Source organism: Symphalangus syndactylus, chromosome 8, assembly GCF_028878055.3.
Source record: "Symphalangus syndactylus isolate Jambi chromosome 8, NHGRI_mSymSyn1-v2.1_pri, whole genome shotgun sequence".
Classification (NCBI taxonomy): domain Eukaryota; kingdom Metazoa; phylum Chordata; class Mammalia; order Primates; family Hylobatidae; genus Symphalangus; species Symphalangus syndactylus.
This window is the reverse complement of record NC_072430.2, coordinates 76,521,258-76,539,865: the sequence shown is the minus strand read 5'-3', so window position 1 is coordinate 76,539,865 and position 18,608 is coordinate 76,521,258. Positions and strand designations below refer to the sequence as shown.

The window sequence follows — 18,608 nt, the reverse complement described above, 5'->3', positions numbered from 1 at the left end:
CACTTGTCAATGTCATCTAACCAAAAGCTGCCATCCCTAACTTCCTGTTCCCGGTAACACTAGGCTCCCTAGGGTAATTCATGTGAACTCTAGGCCCAGATGAACCACTGCTGATTAGATGACAGCTCTAAAGCCAGAACATTCCCTGTATTCACTGGAGCTCCTAAAGTTTCTTAGCCAACAGTGTTTTCACTGTTAAGTTTGTAAAATCATCAACAGTAAATGAACCAAGACATTTAAGTTTTAATTTAAATGACATGTAGGCTGGGCACTGTGGCTCACACCTGTAATCCCAGCACTTTGGGAGGCTGAGGTGGGCAGATCACTTGAGGTCAGGAGTTCAAGACCAGCCTGGCCAACATGGTGAAACTCCGTCTCTACTAAAAATACAAAAATCAGTCAGGTGTGGTGGCACGCGCCTGTAATCCCCGCTACTCGGGAGGCTGAGACAGGAAAACTGCTTGAACCCGGGAAAGAGCAGTCGCAGCAAGCCGAGATTCTGCCACTGCATTCCAGCCTGGGTGACAGAATAACACTCCGTCTATAAAAAAACAAAACAAAAGACATGTGGCTATAACACATAGGTTATTTATAGATTATATACTAAACACAGAATTGAAAGAGCAGCTAGGGCTGTAAGACAGAAACAACAACTTTTGTATAGGATTTTTAGCAGGAGGATAAAAGGTAAAAAATATCAATAATTTGAACAAGCTAAAAAAAAATGGGGAAGAAAAAAACCAAGCCTTGATTCTGAAAGTCTAGGGTAAGTAATGGGGATCAAAGCTCGACTGAAGAAAAAGCAAGAATTTAACATGTAAAGAGAGGCTGCAAGAGGAGATGCCTTCATGTGACCTTGGATGTGAGGAACAGAAACAACAGGTGAAGGCAGAGCCTAATACAGACAGGACTTCTAGAACAGTCTTTTTGAGACCTTTACAAGCCTATTTTATTTTAAACAGCTTTATTCAAATATAATTAACATAGCAGGCTTCTAGAACACTCTTTTTGAGAACTTTACAAGCCTATTTTATTTTAAACAGCTTTATTCAGATATAATTTACAGAGCAGGCTGGACTCAGTGGCTCATGCCTGTAATCCCAGCACTTTGGGAGGCAGAGGCAGACTGATCACTTGAGGTCAGCAGCTCGAGACCAGCCTGGCCAACATGGCGGAACCCCATCTCTACTAAAAATACAAGAATTAGCCAGGTGTGGTAGCAGGCACCTGTAGTCCCAGCTACTAGGGAGGCTGAGGCAGAAGAATCGCTTGAACCTGGGAGGCAGAGCTTGCAGTGAGCTGAGATCATGCCATCACACTCCAGCCTGGGCAACAGAGGGAGATTCCATCTCAGAAAAGATAAAAATAATTTACGTACCATGTAATTAATGCACTTAAAGTATATAATTGGTTTTTAATATATTCATAGCTATGTGCAACCATTACCACGGTCAATTTTAGAATATTTTCATCACCTCCAAAAGAAACCCTAGCTCCTTTAGTGGTTACATCCCTAGGCAACCACTAATCTACTTTCTGTCCCTATATATTTGCCTATTCTGGACATTTCACGTAAATAAAATCATATAATATGTGGCCTTTTGTGATTGGCTTCTTTCACTTAGCATAATGTCTTCAATGTTATAACAACCAGTTTGTAGCATATATCAGTATTTCATTCCTTTCGTGGCCAAATAATTTTCCACGTATGGACATACCACATTTTATTTATCCATTCATTAGCTGATAGATATTTGGGTTGTTTCTACCTGTACGCTATTGTGAATAGTGCCACTATGAGTATTTGTGTGTAAGTTTTTGCCTAAATATTCTCAATCCTTTGAGGTATAGACATAGGAGTGGGATTGCTGGGTCATTATGAATTTTTCTTTACATCATAAAGACAGATTCCCTAAGCGAAGCCCATCCACCAGCACAGAAGTAATCTCTTCTGAGAGTCTAAGAACTCAGTAAACCTGAATCCATGCAATGACGGGTAATAGCAATAGAAAGCAGCTGCAGACCAAAATGCTAAATAAAGCACTTCTAATAGAAGCAGAAAAAGGTACAAGAAAGAACATGCTGCAGCACAACTTAAACCCCAAACCAGAAGACCAATGGGTCTTTTCTTGACTGTAAACCTTAATGGGCAAGTAGCTGACACATAACTAACTGAAAAATAGACACATGAGCATCTGAGCTAAAAAAAAAAAAAAAAAAAAAAAAGTGATACATTCATATTGTTTTTACAGCAAACAGATGGCACTGCCATTTATCGACTTATTTGTGCCTACCTCTTTAAAATGAACAAACAAGAGAGAAACAGACAAAAGGAAACTCAGGAAGTGGACAATGCAGGGTGCAGAGGCAACTTAATTAAAAAAAAAAAACACAATAATATCCTCAGAGCAATAAAATAAAACTAGAGCAGAATTCTAAAAAGGGATTAATTTTAAAAATAAGGGTTCTTGGAAATTTGTAAGATAATGGAAATAAAAGTTGAATAGAAGGGCTGGGAATCTGAAGTCAAGGAAATCTCACAGAATAGAATAAAAAGTTGAAGTGACAAAAAACAGGAGAAAAAAGATAAAAAACAGGGTATGATGTCATGAAGCACAACATCCTCCTAATCTGACTATCAGAAAGAGACTAAACACACATTGAAAAGGAAAATATCAAGAAAATAATGGGAAGTTCAAAGACCACAGGCCAATAAGTAAGAAAAGGCCCACACCAAGTCACATCACTGAAACTTCGGAACACAGGTTAAAAAAAAAGTTAGAAACTCCAGTTAAACAAAAGTAGACATCTAAAACTGGTCACATAAAAAGGAAGAGGAATTGTAATAAACGTTGTCTTCTCAAAAAGAACAGCAGGAGTGACATCAGCAAAAATAGGAGAGAAAGAACCTGCAAAAGTCTATCAAAGCACCAAAAAAAAAAAGGGGGGGGGGGCAGTGCAAAAATCATGAAGAATCAACTTTGACAGAATTCTGGAAATTAACTAAAGATATGCAGCAATCTGGGGAACATTTATTCAAGTAAAACAACTGAATCCCTATAAGAACAGCAAGCATTTTAACTTGCTCCCATCTGCTCCCCCTCCCTCCAATCAATATGCAATCAGAGTGAAACCAGCAGCCTGGTAGCCGCTAAGACTGTATTTATTTGACCTGACTCTGAGCTCCCCAGTACAAAAGTCTCGCACCCCACCCCCATCCCTGGAAACATCTGTCAAAAACAATTAGAAGTAACTGATTAATTTGAGGGCTGCAGGAGGAACTGGACAACAGCTAGGGCAAACAATAAGGCTAACCAAAAAGCTTAACAGGAAGGTCTAGGGAATGAGATAGCCATAGGGGCTTGAAAAACTCAGCTATCTCCTAGGAATCCGGAAGGCCATACTCATGCCCAGGGTCATGCTCAGGAAAGACATGAGAAGGCCCTAACTGCTCTATACAAGCAGGACCTAAAGGTTAAGGCACAGTTGTCAACTGCCTGGCTGAGTGTTGAAGATACTCTCCTAAACACTTCCATACACACACAGAGTCCCTTGGCAAAGACTGGGAAACTTACTGATTCCAGGTATTTGAGGAAATCTCAGTCCAGTCATTAGCTGACCACTAAGCTAAACGAGCAGAGACTTCAAAGGCCACACACAACAAAGAATTCAAACTTAAAAGAATTAGCTCCAAAAAAAAAAAATTACGAAACAACAACAAAAACAACCTTGGGGAGAGGGCAGTATCTAATCTCCAGAGCTGTCAAAATATATTATTTTAAATGTCCAGTTTTCTACAAAAATAACAAGATATGAAAAAAACAAAAAAGTATTGCCCATACACAGGTAAGGAAAAATCAGTCAATAAACTATACCTGAGTCAGTAAACTCAGACTCCGTAAACAAACACTAAAGAACTAAAGTATGAGGATGTCTCAAAATATAAAATTTTAAATGATACAATAATAAAATATAGGGCAATAAAAATGATATGCATCAAGATTTAGCAAAGGTGAAAAAACAGGATAGATATTATATAACTAAGTTGAAATTCTGGAATTAAGCAGTACAATAAATGAAATGAAAAATAAATGAAATGAAAATTTCACTAGAGGGTTTCAATAGCATATTTGAGCATATGAAAGAAAAGAATCAGTGATAGTGAAGACAGGTCAACTGAAATTATCCAGTCAGAAACAGAAAGAGAAATGACTCATCACATATGTGCAATATTTAATAACATTGTAACAGCTGATTTCTCATCCAAACCATGGAGGCTGGAAGGCAGTGAGATAAAATATTCCAAAGTGCTAAAAGAAAAAGACTATCAACAAGAATTCTATAACCAGCAAAACTATCCTTCAAAAATGAAGGAGAAATTAAGACATTTCCAGATAAGCAAAAACTGAGAGAGATCATCACTGACAGACATGGGCTATCAAGAAATACCAAAGGGAATCCTTCAGGCTGAAACAAAAGGATATTAGACAATACATTGAATCCACGTTTAGAAATAAACAGTGCCAGTAAAAGTTATTACAAAAGTAAATATAAAGGATAATATGAGTATATTTTTTGTTTGTAACTCTTTTTGTGTCCTATCTGATTTAAAAGACAATTGAATAGAACAGTAATTATAAATCTCTGTAGACAGGCACACAATGTACAAAAATGTATGTTATATGACAATAACAGCACAAAGGATGGGTGGGGAGGGGAAAAGGCCTATTTACGACAAAAATCAGTGTATACTATTGAAAGCAAATTGGTATTAATCTGAACTAGATTATAAATTAAGGTGTTAGTTGTAATCCCCAAGGATAATTACTTTAAAAACTCAAAGAAATATAGTAACAAAAACAAGAACGAAATTAAAATGATATAATACAAAATATCATTTTAACAAAAGACAGTGATAATGGAGAAATAATAAAAAATGATATGACATATATTGAAGACAAAATGGCAAACATAAACCAAAATTACTGTTAATTACATTAATAGTAATTACACTAAATGTAATTGATCTGAACATTCCAATTAAAAGGTGGACATTGGCAGAATGGTTTTAAATTCTAACTATATGCTATAAAGAGACACATTTTAGACCGAAAGGCAGAAAGAGGTTTAAAGGAAGAGTCTGGAAAGATACACTATGAAAACAGAAACAAAAAGAGTTGGGATGGTTACACTAACTTCAAACAAAATATACTTTAAAACAAAAATTGTTACGAGACAAAATAGTACATTTTTTAATGATATAAGGTTAATACACAAAAAAGATAAAATAATTAAAAACATGTATCTACTCAACAAAGCTCCAAAATACATGAAGCAAAACTGATAGAACTGAAGGGAGAAACAGACAATTTAACAATAATTGGAGATGACTTCATTACTCCACTTTCAACAATGGATATAACAATTACAGGATCAACAAGGAAAGACAAGCTTGTACAACACTGCAAACCAACTAAACCTAATAGCTATCTGTAGAACATTCAACAACAGCAGAATGCACACTTTTCTCAAGTACACATGGAATATTCTCCAGGATAGACCCTATGTTAGGCCATAAAACAAATCTCAATAGATGTATACTTGAAATCATACAAAGTATGTTTCCAATCACAACAGAATGAAATTTAAATGATTAAGAGAAAACATGGGAAATTCACAAGTATGTGGCAATTAAACAACACAATCCTATTAACCAATGGAAAAAATCCAAAAGGAAACTAGAAAATACTGAGATGAATGAAAATGAAAACAAAACATTAAAAACTTGTAAGATATAGACAAAGCAGTGCTTAGAGTAAAATTTATAGTTGTAAAATGTCCCAAATGAATAACCAAAACTTTCACCTTAAGAAACTAGAAAAACAGGAGCAAAGTAACACCAAAGCAAGCAGAAGGAAGGAAATTATAATAAAGCCTAGAGTGTAATTAATGAAATACAGAATAGAAAAATAGAGAAAATCAATGAAATAAAAAATTTGTTCTTTAGAAAGATTAACAAAATTGATAAATACTTAGCTATATTGACCAAGAAAAAAAAAAAGAAGACTCAAATTTATAAAACCAGGAATGAAAGTGGGGACATCACTGCCAATCTTACAAAAATAAAAAGGATTATTAGGGAATACTATGAACAATTGTGTGTAATAATTAGGTAACTTAAATGAAATGGACAAATTCCTATAAAAACACAAACTATAGGCTAGGCGTGGTGGCTCATGCCTGTAATCCCAGCACTTTGGGGAGGCCAAGGCAGGCGGATCATGAGGTCAGGAGATCGAGACCATCCTGGCTAACACGGTGAAACCCCGTCTCTACTAAAAATAAAAAAATTAGCCAGGCGTGGTGGCGGGCGCCTGTAGTCCTAGCTACTCGAGAGGCTGAGGCAGGAGAATGGAGTGAACTTGGGAGGCAGAGCTTGTAGTGAGGTGAGATCCTGCCACTGCACTCCAGCCTGGGCGACAGAGTGAGACTCTGTCTCAAAAAACAAACAAAAAAACACACACAAACTATAGACACAGCTCAGGAGCTCAGGAAGAAATAGACAATCTGAATAGATATCAAATGTATTATTTATATTTATTTATTTAATTATTATTTGAGACAGAGTCTTGATCTGTCACCCAGGCTAGAGTGCAATGGCACAATCTCAGCTTACTGCAACCTCTGCTTCCCAGATTCAAGTGATTCTCCTGCCTCAGCCTCTCGAGTAGCTGGGATTACAGGCACACACCACCGTGCCTGGCTAATTTTTGTATTTTTAGTAGAGATGGAGTTTTGCCATGTTGGCCAGGCTAGTCTCAAACTCCTGACCTCAGGTGATCCACCTGCCTCGGCTTCCCAAAGTGCTGAGATTACAAGCGTTAAGCCACCGTGCCTGACCTATTATTTATATTTATAAATGTCTATCCATAAATCTGAATATATAACAAATAGAGATTGAACTAGTAATCAAAAGTCTTCCCACAAAGACAAGCTCAGGCCCAGAAGTCTTCACTGTTGTGTTCTACCAAACATTGAAAGCATACCAATCCTTCAAAAACTCTTCCAAAATATAGAAAGAGGGAAATTCCCTACTCATTCTATAAAGCCAGTGTCATCCTGATACTAAAACCAAACACATCACAAGAAACTACAGACCAATAAACATACCTTATGAACATCAATGTAAAAATCCTCAACAAAACAACATAAACCATAAAAAAATTGAGACTTATCCCAAGAATGCAAGGTTGGTTTGATACGGAAAAAGCAACGTAATACACTACTTAATAGAACAAAGAACAAACCACACAATCATTTCAATCTTCACAGAAAAAGCACTTGACAAAATTGAACATCCTTTCATGATAAAAACACTCAAACTAAGAATACAGGCAAACTTCCTCAATCTGATAAGGGGTATCTATGAAAAAAATCAGAGCTAACATCATACTTAACAGTGAAAGACAAGAAGGTCTCCCCCTTAGTATCAGAAAAAAGACAAGGATGTCTCCTGTCAGCACTTCTATTCAACACTGTACTAGAGGTTCTAGCCACACTTACATCTTTTTGCAGAGACATGATCATTTATATAGAAAATTCTAAGTAATCCACAAAAATTTACTAGTGCTAATAAAGACATCTGGCAAGGATGCAGGATACAAGATCAGTACAAAAAAATCAGTTATATTCCTATCCACTAGCAATAAGCAATCCAAAAAATGGAATTAAGAGAACAGTTCCATTAGAATAGCATCAAAAATACTACTTAGGAATAAATTTAAAAGTCCAAGACTTGTACACTTAAAAACCACAAAATATTATTGAAAGAAAGCAAAGAAGACCTATAAAGATGCCCTGTGTTATTAAGTGTAAAGATGTCTTGTGTTCATGAATTAGAAGAGTTAACACTTCCCAAATGATGCCCATCAAAATTCTAGCTGGCACTGTTTTTTGCAGAAATTGACAAGCTGATCCTAAAACCCATGGAAATGCAAGAACCCATAATGGCCAAAATAATCTTGAAAAAGAAGTTGCAGGACTCACACTTGCAAATTTCAAACTTAAAGCTACAATCATTGAGACAGGCATTAAGTACTTGCATAACAAGAGATATACACATCAATGAAATAGAACTGAGAATCCAGAAATAAACCCCGTACATTTATGAGCAATTGATTTTTGACAAGGGTGACAGGGCAACTGAATGGGGAAAGAATAGGTTTTTCACAAATGGTACTGGGACAACTGGATATCCACATGCAAAAGAATGAAGACGAACCTCTACCTCAAACCATGTATAAAAATTAACTCAAAATGGATCAAAGACCTAAATGTAAAACCTAAAACTATAAAACTCTTAGAAATATTGGCATAAATTGTCAAGACTTTGGAGTAGGCAATGGTTTCTTAGACATAAAGCTGAAATCACATGCAATGTGAAAAAAAATTGAAAATTTTCAAAACTAAAAACTTTGGCTGGGTGTGGTGGCTCACACCTGTAATCCCAGTACTGTGAGAGGCCAAGGTGGGAGGACTGCTTACGTTCAGAAGTTCAAGACCAGCCTGGGCAACATAGCGAGACCCCCATCTCTATTTAAAAAAGCAAAAAACAAAAAAACACAACTTTGTACTTCAAAGGACACTATCAAGAAAGTGAAAAGAACCCACGGAATGGGAGAATATACTTGCAAATCATACATCTCATCAGGGACTAGTAACCCCTATATATATATACGGGTGTATATATATATACACACACACATAGAATATATACACACAAATAGAATATATATAAGGTGTGTGTGTGTATATATATATATATATACACACACACACATAGAATCCCTATATATATACACATATACATAAGAGAGAGAACCCTTACAACTCAACAATAAAAGACAAATAGCCAATTTTAAAACTGAAAAAAGGATCTTAATCTACATTTCTTCAAAGATACACAAATGGCCAATCGGCAAATGAAAAGATGCTCAACATCATGGTCATTAGACAAATGCAAATAAAAACCACAATGAGATACCACTTCACACTCACAATAATGTCTATAATAAAAAAGACAGACTACAATTGTTGACAAGGATGAGGAAAAACAGGAACCTTTACACACTTGATGAGAATGCAAAATGGTGCAGGTCCTTTGGAAAACAGTTTGGCAGCTTCTCAAGTTAAACAGTTTCCTATGATTCAGCAATTCAATTCCTAGGTATATACATAAGATAACTGAAACACATGTTCACACAATAATTTGTACATAAACGTTCATAGCCGTATTATTTATAATAACCAAGAAATAGAAACAAACCAAATGTCTATCAACTGATGAATGGATAACCCAATGGTGTTATATCTATATAACAGAATATCATTTGGTCATAAAAAGGAACGAAGTACAAATGCATACTATAATATACTAAGTGAAAGAAGTCAGTAACAGAAGACCACATACTGCATGATTAAATTTATATCAAATGCCCAGAAAGAGAAATACACAAACAGAAAACAGATTAGTGGTTGCCAAGGGCTAGAAGGGAGAAAAATGGGAAGTGACTTCATAGGTACTGGGTATTTTCCTTTTTTTCAGACGGAGTCTTGATCTGTCACCCAGGCTGGAGTGCAGTGGTGCTATCTCAGCTCACCGTAACCTTTGCTCCTGGGTTCAAGCGATTCTCTTGCCTCAGCCTCCCGAATAGCTGGGATTACAGGTGCCCACCACCACACCTAGCTAATTTTTTGTATTTTTTGTAGAGATGGGGTTTCACCATGTTGGCCAGGCTAGTCTTAAACACCTTACCTCAGGCAATCTGCCCGACTTGGCCTCCCAAAGTGCTGGGATTACAGGCATGAGCCGCTGTGCCTGACGGAGTACTTGTGTTTTTTCTTAGGACTGATGAAAATGTTCTAAGATGAGACAGTGGCAATACTTGAATAACCTTATGAATTCCACTGAATTGTACCTTTTTTAAAAAAGGAACAATGAATGCCTTCAAAATTTTGCAAGATGATTATTCTCAACTTCGAATTTCATATACAAACTTAAATATTGGGATAATAGTATAGGGAAAGTGGCCCTTGGGCTAGGGGAGGGGAGGGGGGCAGGTGCTCTATTAAAGAGAGCTAACTCTTCAACTACTATAACAGAAAGGTAATATTTACTGTTTAAAATGTAAACATTAGGCCAGGCGCAGTAGCTCATGCCTGTAATCCCAGCACTTTGGGAGGCCGAGGCAGGCGGATAACGAGGTCAGGAGTTCGAGACCAGCCTGGCCAATATGGTGAAACCCTGTCTCTACTAAAACACAAAAAATTAGCTAGGCGGGGTGGCGGGTGCCTGTTATCCCAGCTACTCGGAAGGCTGAGGCAGGAGAATCGCCTGAACTCGGGAGGCAGAGGTTGCAGTAGGCTGAGATCACACTATCGCATTCCACCCCGGGGCGACAGAGCAAGTCTCCATTTCAAAAAAAAAGAAAGAAAGACTAAGAATCTCTGAGTAATGAGGCCCACAAAGGGCCAAGAACTGATACATTTGAATTTTTATAGTCTCTGCATTTATTACTTTAATATAAATTTTTAAATGATTATTAAAAAAGAAAAACACTATCATACTCTTAAACTGGGGCCAGGCACAGTGGCTCACACCTGTAATACTAGTGCTTTGGGAGGCCAAGGTGGGAGGATCACTTGAGGCCAGGGGTTTTGAGATCAGCCTGTGCAACAAAGTGAGACCTAGTCTCTACCTCCCAAAAAATTCTTTTAATTAGCCAGGCTTGCATGCCTACAGCCTGCAGTCCCAGTTACTCTGGAAGCTATGGGAGGAGGATCGCTTGAGCCCAGGAGTTCCAGGTCACAGTGAGCGATGATCACACCACCGCACTACAGCCTGGGTGACAGAAAACAATTTTTAATAAAATGTAAAAGAAAAAACTGAGCCACCTGAACAATGTAATAGAAAAGGCCTAGCACTGGGGACAGAAGACTGGATATCATGTCCCATAGCATTTCTGCCCTGTGTGATCCTGAGCTAATCACTGTCTTAGTCTCCTCACCTGTGTAAGTGAGGATAAAATTACCTACGTCATTGAATCAAACGAAACAAAGTAGACTAAAAAGCATTGTTTTAAAATTTTTTAAATTATATATTAAATACTATCTCCATAATACTGCAACTACCCAAAAATTTTAGATCTTACTTATCAAGGAGATATTAATGATGAATTGTCTGTCTCCAAGATTTATTTTAACTTGAATCACCTCGACGGGGGACCTGCATAGAAAAGACTCAAGGGATAACTATAATTCACCAGCTCAATGAAGCAATGTGCTTATTATCTATTACAGACAAGATTCTTTTCCCCTGAGAGTACATTATGTCTTTTAGAAATTATGCGTATGATTACCTTTGCATGTCTGTACATCGATTACAAAAAAAAAAAAAAAACCACCAAACACATTTACCTTCACAGTCAAATCCTCATTACCCAGCGTGACATGAACTTGAATAGGGGGATAAACACCTCTGTTGGCATGGTGTTCCATAGTGGCTCTCATTGCATTCTGAAATATATTAGGGTTGTATTAAAAATACAGCTTTTTAGAAAAGAGAAAGTGTAATTTTCAAGTACATATGTACTATTTGAAGTTTTTAAATTTGATGGAAATATGCCAAAGAATCACAATTCTTATAACCACATTTAAAGTTTTTTTTTTTTAATGGAGTCAATTTGGGGGGGATTTGAAGGATATTCTGACCTAAAGATTCCAACTAAATTCTGCATATTTTCCAAAGTCAGACTTCAAAACACTTTTAATTAGTTACATTAAAGCAGAAAACTCTGTTCAAACACTTTTATAATTTTAGTAAATGATGGGCAAAACATTTTTGAAAATGTAGTTTCAGCTCTATTTTTAGAACTATTTAAAAAACTGTCATAAATTTCTTTAAAGGAAAATAATTTTTTTCATATAGTAGTAACAGCGATGATCATATTTGATGGAGCAATAAATCCCTTTATATCTAGTTTGAAATTAAGGGTACTGACATTGTAAAGCTGCTTTGACTAATTTCTAAAGGAAATAGGGTACACAGTGCCAACATATCAGAAGCCTTAAACAATATCATGACATTCAGCATTGCAGTAGAAAATGATACAAACTAGATGTAACTAAAAAGGCATCCGAATTTGGAAGTAAGTGTGTGGTCCTGGCACAGCAACTGCGATTGAGTCCCCTTATGGAGGAGATTCCGTCATTTCCACCAAAGGCAGTTTAAGATTAGGTTCCAGGTGAAAGCCATTATTACTGACATTATGTACAATATAATATGGAATGCCTCAATCATGGGGCACAAGATCTTTATGCCACTGGAATTTCAAGGAAAAAATTCGTGTTAATGCTTTAAGTGCCCATCACTACTTGTTTAACCACTTGGATAAAAAGATTTTGGGGCTAGGTGCAGTGGTTTATGCCTGTAATCCCAACACTTTGGGAATCCAAGGCAGGACTGCTTGAGGCCAGGAGTTCAAGGGCAGCCTGGGTAACAGAGTGAGACCTCGACTCTACAAAAAATAAAATAAATATTTTAAAAAAGATTTTGTAAGGTATTAAATACATTTTTGTTGTCTTGGAAGAAAGAACATTCTGGTGCTGTTCTAAGATATTCGGTCAGTTTCTGTGTGTTTCAGTGCACTTTTCCTTTACATTATCAGATTGAAAGCCACCCCCTCTCTCTTCTAGTTTGCTGCTGGCTGATGAAACAGAACTAAAGAGAGACTACAAGCTTCTGATAGAGGGCAATCATTTTCACCCACCAGGACCTGTGCCCCTCACTCCTCACCCATTTTCCTGTCAACCAGCAAGTATCATTGGCGGGGAAAAAAGATACTCTCAATATTATTGGCATAATTGGTCTTCAAAATTTGTTGTAAAGAGCAAAGATAACAGCAGAAGCCCTGTAAGTCAATATAAATGACCTCCCCCTCCCAAGAAAAGCCAGACCAAAAAAAGAATTCTGGTCCTTTGAGGGTAGCAAGTTGAGAATCACTCTTCTAAATATTGTTTTTTAAAAACGTAAAGATAACTTTATTGAGCACCTATATGTAATACGTTGCCACCGTACTGGACACTTAGTATGTTATTCCCAATAGTCATAAACAATCCTGGACAGTATTCTTGTTTTACAGAAAAGGAAACTGAGGCTCAGAGAGGTTGAGTGACCTGCCCAAGGTCACACACATATTAAGTGCCATAATTGGGATTCAAACCCAGGTCTTTCTGACTCCATAGTCTGAGCTCACCACTACATGGAGGTGTCTCCCTGTGTTGATAAAAGGCTGATCTCCAGCAATGTGATATGATACTGACATGAAATGGCACTTCTTAATAGGAGAACCTAGTGGAATATTTGGCTTTCAGAGCAGATTCCTAACCTCAGAAAAGTACTGGTAAAGGTTATGTAATACTATTTTACAAACCTTGAAAAGTTCAAACACCATGTGATAGAGATGGGATGGTACATAAACCACTTGTATTGGCTGTCCTGGTGATTTTGCTACAGAGCAGAAGAGAAAAATATGAAAGTACAGAGAGATGTGCTTAAAGCATTTTTAAGAATAAACTATGTAGTGATGAAAAGAAAACATTAACTATGGAGGACAGTATTATCTGGGGGAGAACTGCCACACCATTTCTTCAATGTATTAGTGTTTGAACCCATACCCACAAATATTTACAACTGACGATGACAAGAGTCCTGTGGTCACTTCTCACAATCCTGCATAACAATCGAACCAACACATGTGCCCATTTTTCTCTAGGATGGTAAAGTCTTTTTAAAGATCGCTCAACTTTCAGGTAGGAATTTTACTTTCCAAATAGAGAAGCTTAAAGTCTATAAATTCCACAGTCCAATTCACATGCATACATTCTTTTTTTTTTTTTTTTGAGACGGAGTCTTGCTCTGTTGCCCAGACTGGAGTGCAGTGGCACAATCTTGGCTCACAGCAACCTCCACTTCCCAGGTTCAAGCAATTCTCCTGCCTCAGCCTCCTGAGTAGCTGGGATTACAGGCGCCAACCACCACGCCTGGCTGATTTTTCTATTTTTAGTAGACACGGGGTTTCACCATATTGGCCAGGCTTGTCTCGAACTCCTGACCTTGTGAGCCGCCCACCTCAGCCTCCCAAATTGCTGGGATTATAGACGTGAGCCACTGCACCCAGCCCATACATTCTTTAAGCCATTTTCAAAATGTTTCACCTGGGTGGAATATTGTTTTATTTCAGGCATTTCAATGGATATAAAGCTGAATAAAAAAATATGAGCTAGCATCAGTTTCTCGAGACAGTAATTAATTCTACATTTAAACACTTAATAGGAGCCCCACTGGGGGTGGTGATAGGGGTGTGTGTAAAACAGACATTTAGTAGAATAAACGATTAAGACTCATGATATCTTCGAATTCTAATTCAACCAATAAATCAGACCTTCCTCTGAATAAACTCCCCCTTGGGAACAAAAATGGGACAGCTGGAAATTGCTCACAACAGTTCAGGTTTGCAAACTATCACTTGTACATTGTGATTGTTATTTACCAAATGCTATGCTACCATCATGGCTCAAAGGAGTTAATATGGCTTTAGAAAACCACCAAGCAATGCTATTTTCAATTGTGTAACTTCACTGCTCTCTCACTCTAAGGTCCAGAATACAGCTTAGTAAAAGCCTATTTTGTTTTATTCTTCCCACCACACCTTCTTAAAGTGTCATCTTAGGAAATGTTTTTCTCTGTCAAACTACCATGCTTTCAGGAAAAAGAGACTCATCAATCCCCTTTCAAGGCATCTAAACCCTTTTTGCCCAAAAGGCCCTAATCAGGGTAAAAAGAAAACCATCAGAGACAAACAGATTCTCAAATAGATGAGCATCTTTCTTTCCTCTTTTACAACCCCAGTCTTTCTATGTCCTCAACAACAGAAAATTATTTACAACTCAGGAAGTAGGAAAAGGGTAAGTCTTACATTATTGAAGTGCATGTAAAAGTCAAATGTAACTTTCTTGGCATCATTTTCTATGACTAAACAGAAAATAAAAAATAAGCAAAGAATCAAAGTTATCAATTAAAGAAAATGAGGCACAAAAAGCCAAATCTTTTCATAAAGAATCTGACTAAATTACATATGTTTATAGATACATTTTTTTACATGATTACTATCCTTTAGCCTTCATATCCAAAGAAGTTGATGAAAAAGTCATCTTCCATTAAAACATTTAAATTCTTATCCCTTATCAAGTAATCAAATCACTAATTATTGAGAAAAAGACAACATCCGGCTTACCATTTAGTTCTTCAAGTTCTAGTTCGGGAGAGTTAATATAATACAAATCACACAGACGCCTAGCATTTTCATAGCCATCTAGTGTGAATCAAAACAAAACAAAAAAGGATTTAATAAATACACTTCTCTTTCATGCGTTAAGATGGCAATAGTATTGACAAATCAAAGTCTTAAACTCTCTACAGAAGAAAATATACTTTGATAGTTTGGTGAAAGTGTTTGCTTTTTTTTTTGTTTTTTGTTTTTTTTTTTTGGTAGAGACATGGTCTCGCTATATTGCTCAGGTTTGTCTCCAACTCCTGGGCTCAAGCCATCCTCCTGCCTTGGTGCTAGGATTACAGGCATGAACCACTGCCCCCAACCAGGGAAAGCCTTTCCTTTTTTTTTTTTTCTTTGAGATGGAGTCTCGGTCAACCAGGCTGGAGTGTGGTGGCGCTATCTCGGCTCACTGCAGCCTCCACCTCCCCAGTTCAAGTGATTCTCCTGCCTCAGCCTCCCAAGTAGCTGGGACCACGTAGGCGTGGGTCACCACGCCCAGCTAATTTTTGTATTTTCAGTACAGATGGGGTTCCACCATGTTGGCCAGGCTGGTCTCGAACTCCTGACCTCAGGTGATCCACTCGCCTCAGCCTCCCAAAGTGCTGGGATTATAGGCATGAGCCACTGTCCCTGGCCCAGGGAAAGTCTAAGTGTGACAGGACAAAGCTGAATAGCCATAAACAATGAATGACAAATATAACTACAAAAAAAATGTAAAAGTCTATATGCCAAAAAGACACTAACAACAACAATGTAAAAAAGAAAACAGGTTGGAGAAAATATTTGCTATCTATGTAACAAAATTTAAGAGTTGGTTAGGAAACACTCTTATCCATTGTTTGAAACCTTTCTGGAGATACCAAAATTTTATATGCATTTAAATGTTTTTAATTCTAGGAATCTCACCCTCTGAAATACTAGCAAAACTGAGCACGTATTTAAGGATGTTCACAGCAGTACTGCTGGTATTGCTGGTAACAGAAAAAAATTAAAACAACCTAAGTGTGCATCAACAGGAGAATGAATTAACACATACTGATACATTCCATAGAGCCATTCAAAACCTTGGAGTATATCCAGATGTATTGAACAGCAAGATGTCTGTAAACTTGTAGAAAAAAACATAGAGCACCCCATTTTCTAAAAACAACAATGTAAGACCAACATCAATTGTGTATGTGTACAAGTGGTATAAATAGAAAAAAGTGTGAAATGATTCAAACCAAATTGTTACGAATTACTGCTCATAGTGTTAGGAATTAGAAACAGGGCAGTAGGGACTTCAATTCTTTTTTAAGTGAAAGATACCCTCAGCTGGGCTCGGTGGCTCACGCCTGTAATCCCAGCTCTTTGGGAGGCCGAGGCAGGCAGGCAGGCAGGCAGGCAGGCAGGAGTTTCCAGACCAGCCTGGCCAACATGGTAAAACCCTGTCTGCACTAAAGATACAAAAATTAGCCAGGCGTAGTGTTGAGCATCTGTAATCCCAGCTACTGAGGAGGCTGAGGCAAGACAATCGCTTGAACTCAGGAGGCAGAGGCTGCAGTGAGCTGAGATCGCACCACTGCACTCCAGCCTGGGCAACAGAGTGAGACTCTGTCTCAAACAAAACAAAACAAAAAAGATATCCTCTATAGTATCACCAAACTTTGCCTAACAAATAATTCTATCAATAAAATAGTCATACTATACATAATGCACAAATAATACTATAAGGTTATTTTCAAACCCATGCATTTGTGCCTACCATTTTATCTCATGATACAAATAGATGTTTTAATAGTAAGAAATAACAATAATTTTGATTTTTGTATCTTTTTTGCAAGAAGAAATGTCAGTATTTACCTTTAATAACTTCAACTACATTGCAGTTTGGATTTATGCTTCCAATGTGTTTTCGATGAGATGGACTTCCTTTGCCTTTTCCACCAAACAGTAAAGCTGTCCAAAAAGGAAAAAACCAACAAAATAAGCTAAACCACCTAATGCTCTTTTCCAAATCTGAATACTGTTTAAATTGTACCAAAAAGAACAAATATTTTCCTTTAGGATAAATATAGTATTTTACATTCAATAAAAACACCTTTCTTGATGGCAGTCTATTTACTTTTCTTAATTAGCCAAAAGATAAAACTAAATTTTCTACCTAAAGGGAAGTTTCCTAAATAAATTTAAAATATGCCAACACATCTCATTTAGCTTCTTCTCTTGACTCAGGACACTTACAGTGCTGATTGAGTAACATTCTAATTGAAATGCGACTCATGTAGAATCGATCCAAAAAGTACTGAACATTCTGGCTGGTGACAGGATCCACCCCAAAGCTCTCCTTGTATTCAATCACACCCTGGGCCATTGTGGGAATGACATCATTGTGTCGGTTTCTGATCCGTATCACAGTATCTGTAAAGCTAAACAAACCCATCTGTCAAAACAGCCAAATATTTTGACAAGTAAACTTAATACAAAAATATAAGTTTAACCAACTATGCTAGACAAAAAATCCCTAATTTAGTAAAAGGAAAATCAGTTCATGTTTTCCTATACTTATTTAAATGTATTTCAGATCAGAAAATATACCAAATCTATGAAACTATACGGACCTCCAAAATAAAACTTTCAAGATTTTAATTCTTTTCTTGGCTTCCTAAGAGTAAGGCTGCCACAAAACATAATCCAAAAAATGTTAATGGTTTTAACTGCTGTCAACTAAGATCATCTGAGCACTGGCTAAGAGGATGGTATTCCAGAGACATTCTGCATAGGAGAAGACAAAGCACTCGCCTCTAGAGAACACCTGCTCTGCTCTGCAAGGAATCAAGATGAATGAGCCAATAAAGCCTGCCTGTTTTGGAACTATTCCCTAGGGTTCAAAGAGAGAAGGAAACACTTAGGACAGAAAAACAGAATTCTCATTTCACTCATCCTATGAGTTTATAAAACGGGAGAGGAAAAGTAAACAATTGTATTAAAAGACAAATCTCCAAATCATCTAGCCTTCCCATCTCTGTCACTTAGAAGACACTGCATGGTTAAAGAACTAAATGAAAGAGAAAACAAGTCTTTTTTTTTTTTTTTTTTTTTTTTTTGAGATGGAATTTTGCTCTTGTTGCCCAGGCTGGAGTGCAATGGTGCGATCTCGGCTCACTGCAACCTCCACCTCCTGAGTTCGAGCAATTCTACTGCCTCAGCCTTCCTGAGTAGCTGGGATTACAGGCA

At 37.2% G+C, this 18,608-nt stretch overlaps 1 protein-coding gene across 6 annotated transcripts in view; it reads right to left on the bottom strand.

Moving 5' to 3' along the window:
- PDK1 (pyruvate dehydrogenase kinase 1) overlaps positions 1 to 18,608 on the bottom strand; it is a 143,411-nt gene that overhangs the window by 117,115 nt on the left and 7,688 nt on the right. For 5 of the 6 annotated variants that reach the window (XR_008659571.2, XR_010122138.1, XR_010122137.1 and 2 more), the window contains 5 exons: positions 17,616 to 17,800; positions 17,235 to 17,330; positions 15,354 to 15,431; positions 13,491 to 13,567; positions 11,476 to 11,574 (listed from right to left, as the gene is read on the bottom strand). Coding sequence is in view for 3 of the 6 variants with exons in the window: in XM_055289763.2 (XP_055145738.1) it covers positions 11,476 to 11,574; positions 13,491 to 13,567; positions 15,354 to 15,431; positions 17,235 to 17,330; positions 17,616 to 17,800 (535 nt within the window). In the remaining 3 variants the exon portion in view is untranslated. Of the gene's footprint in view, positions 1 to 263; positions 542 to 11,475; positions 11,575 to 13,490; positions 13,568 to 15,353; positions 15,432 to 17,234; positions 17,331 to 17,615; positions 17,801 to 18,608 lie in introns of those variants that run through there. The other variant, XM_055289764.2, reaches the window with a different exon arrangement.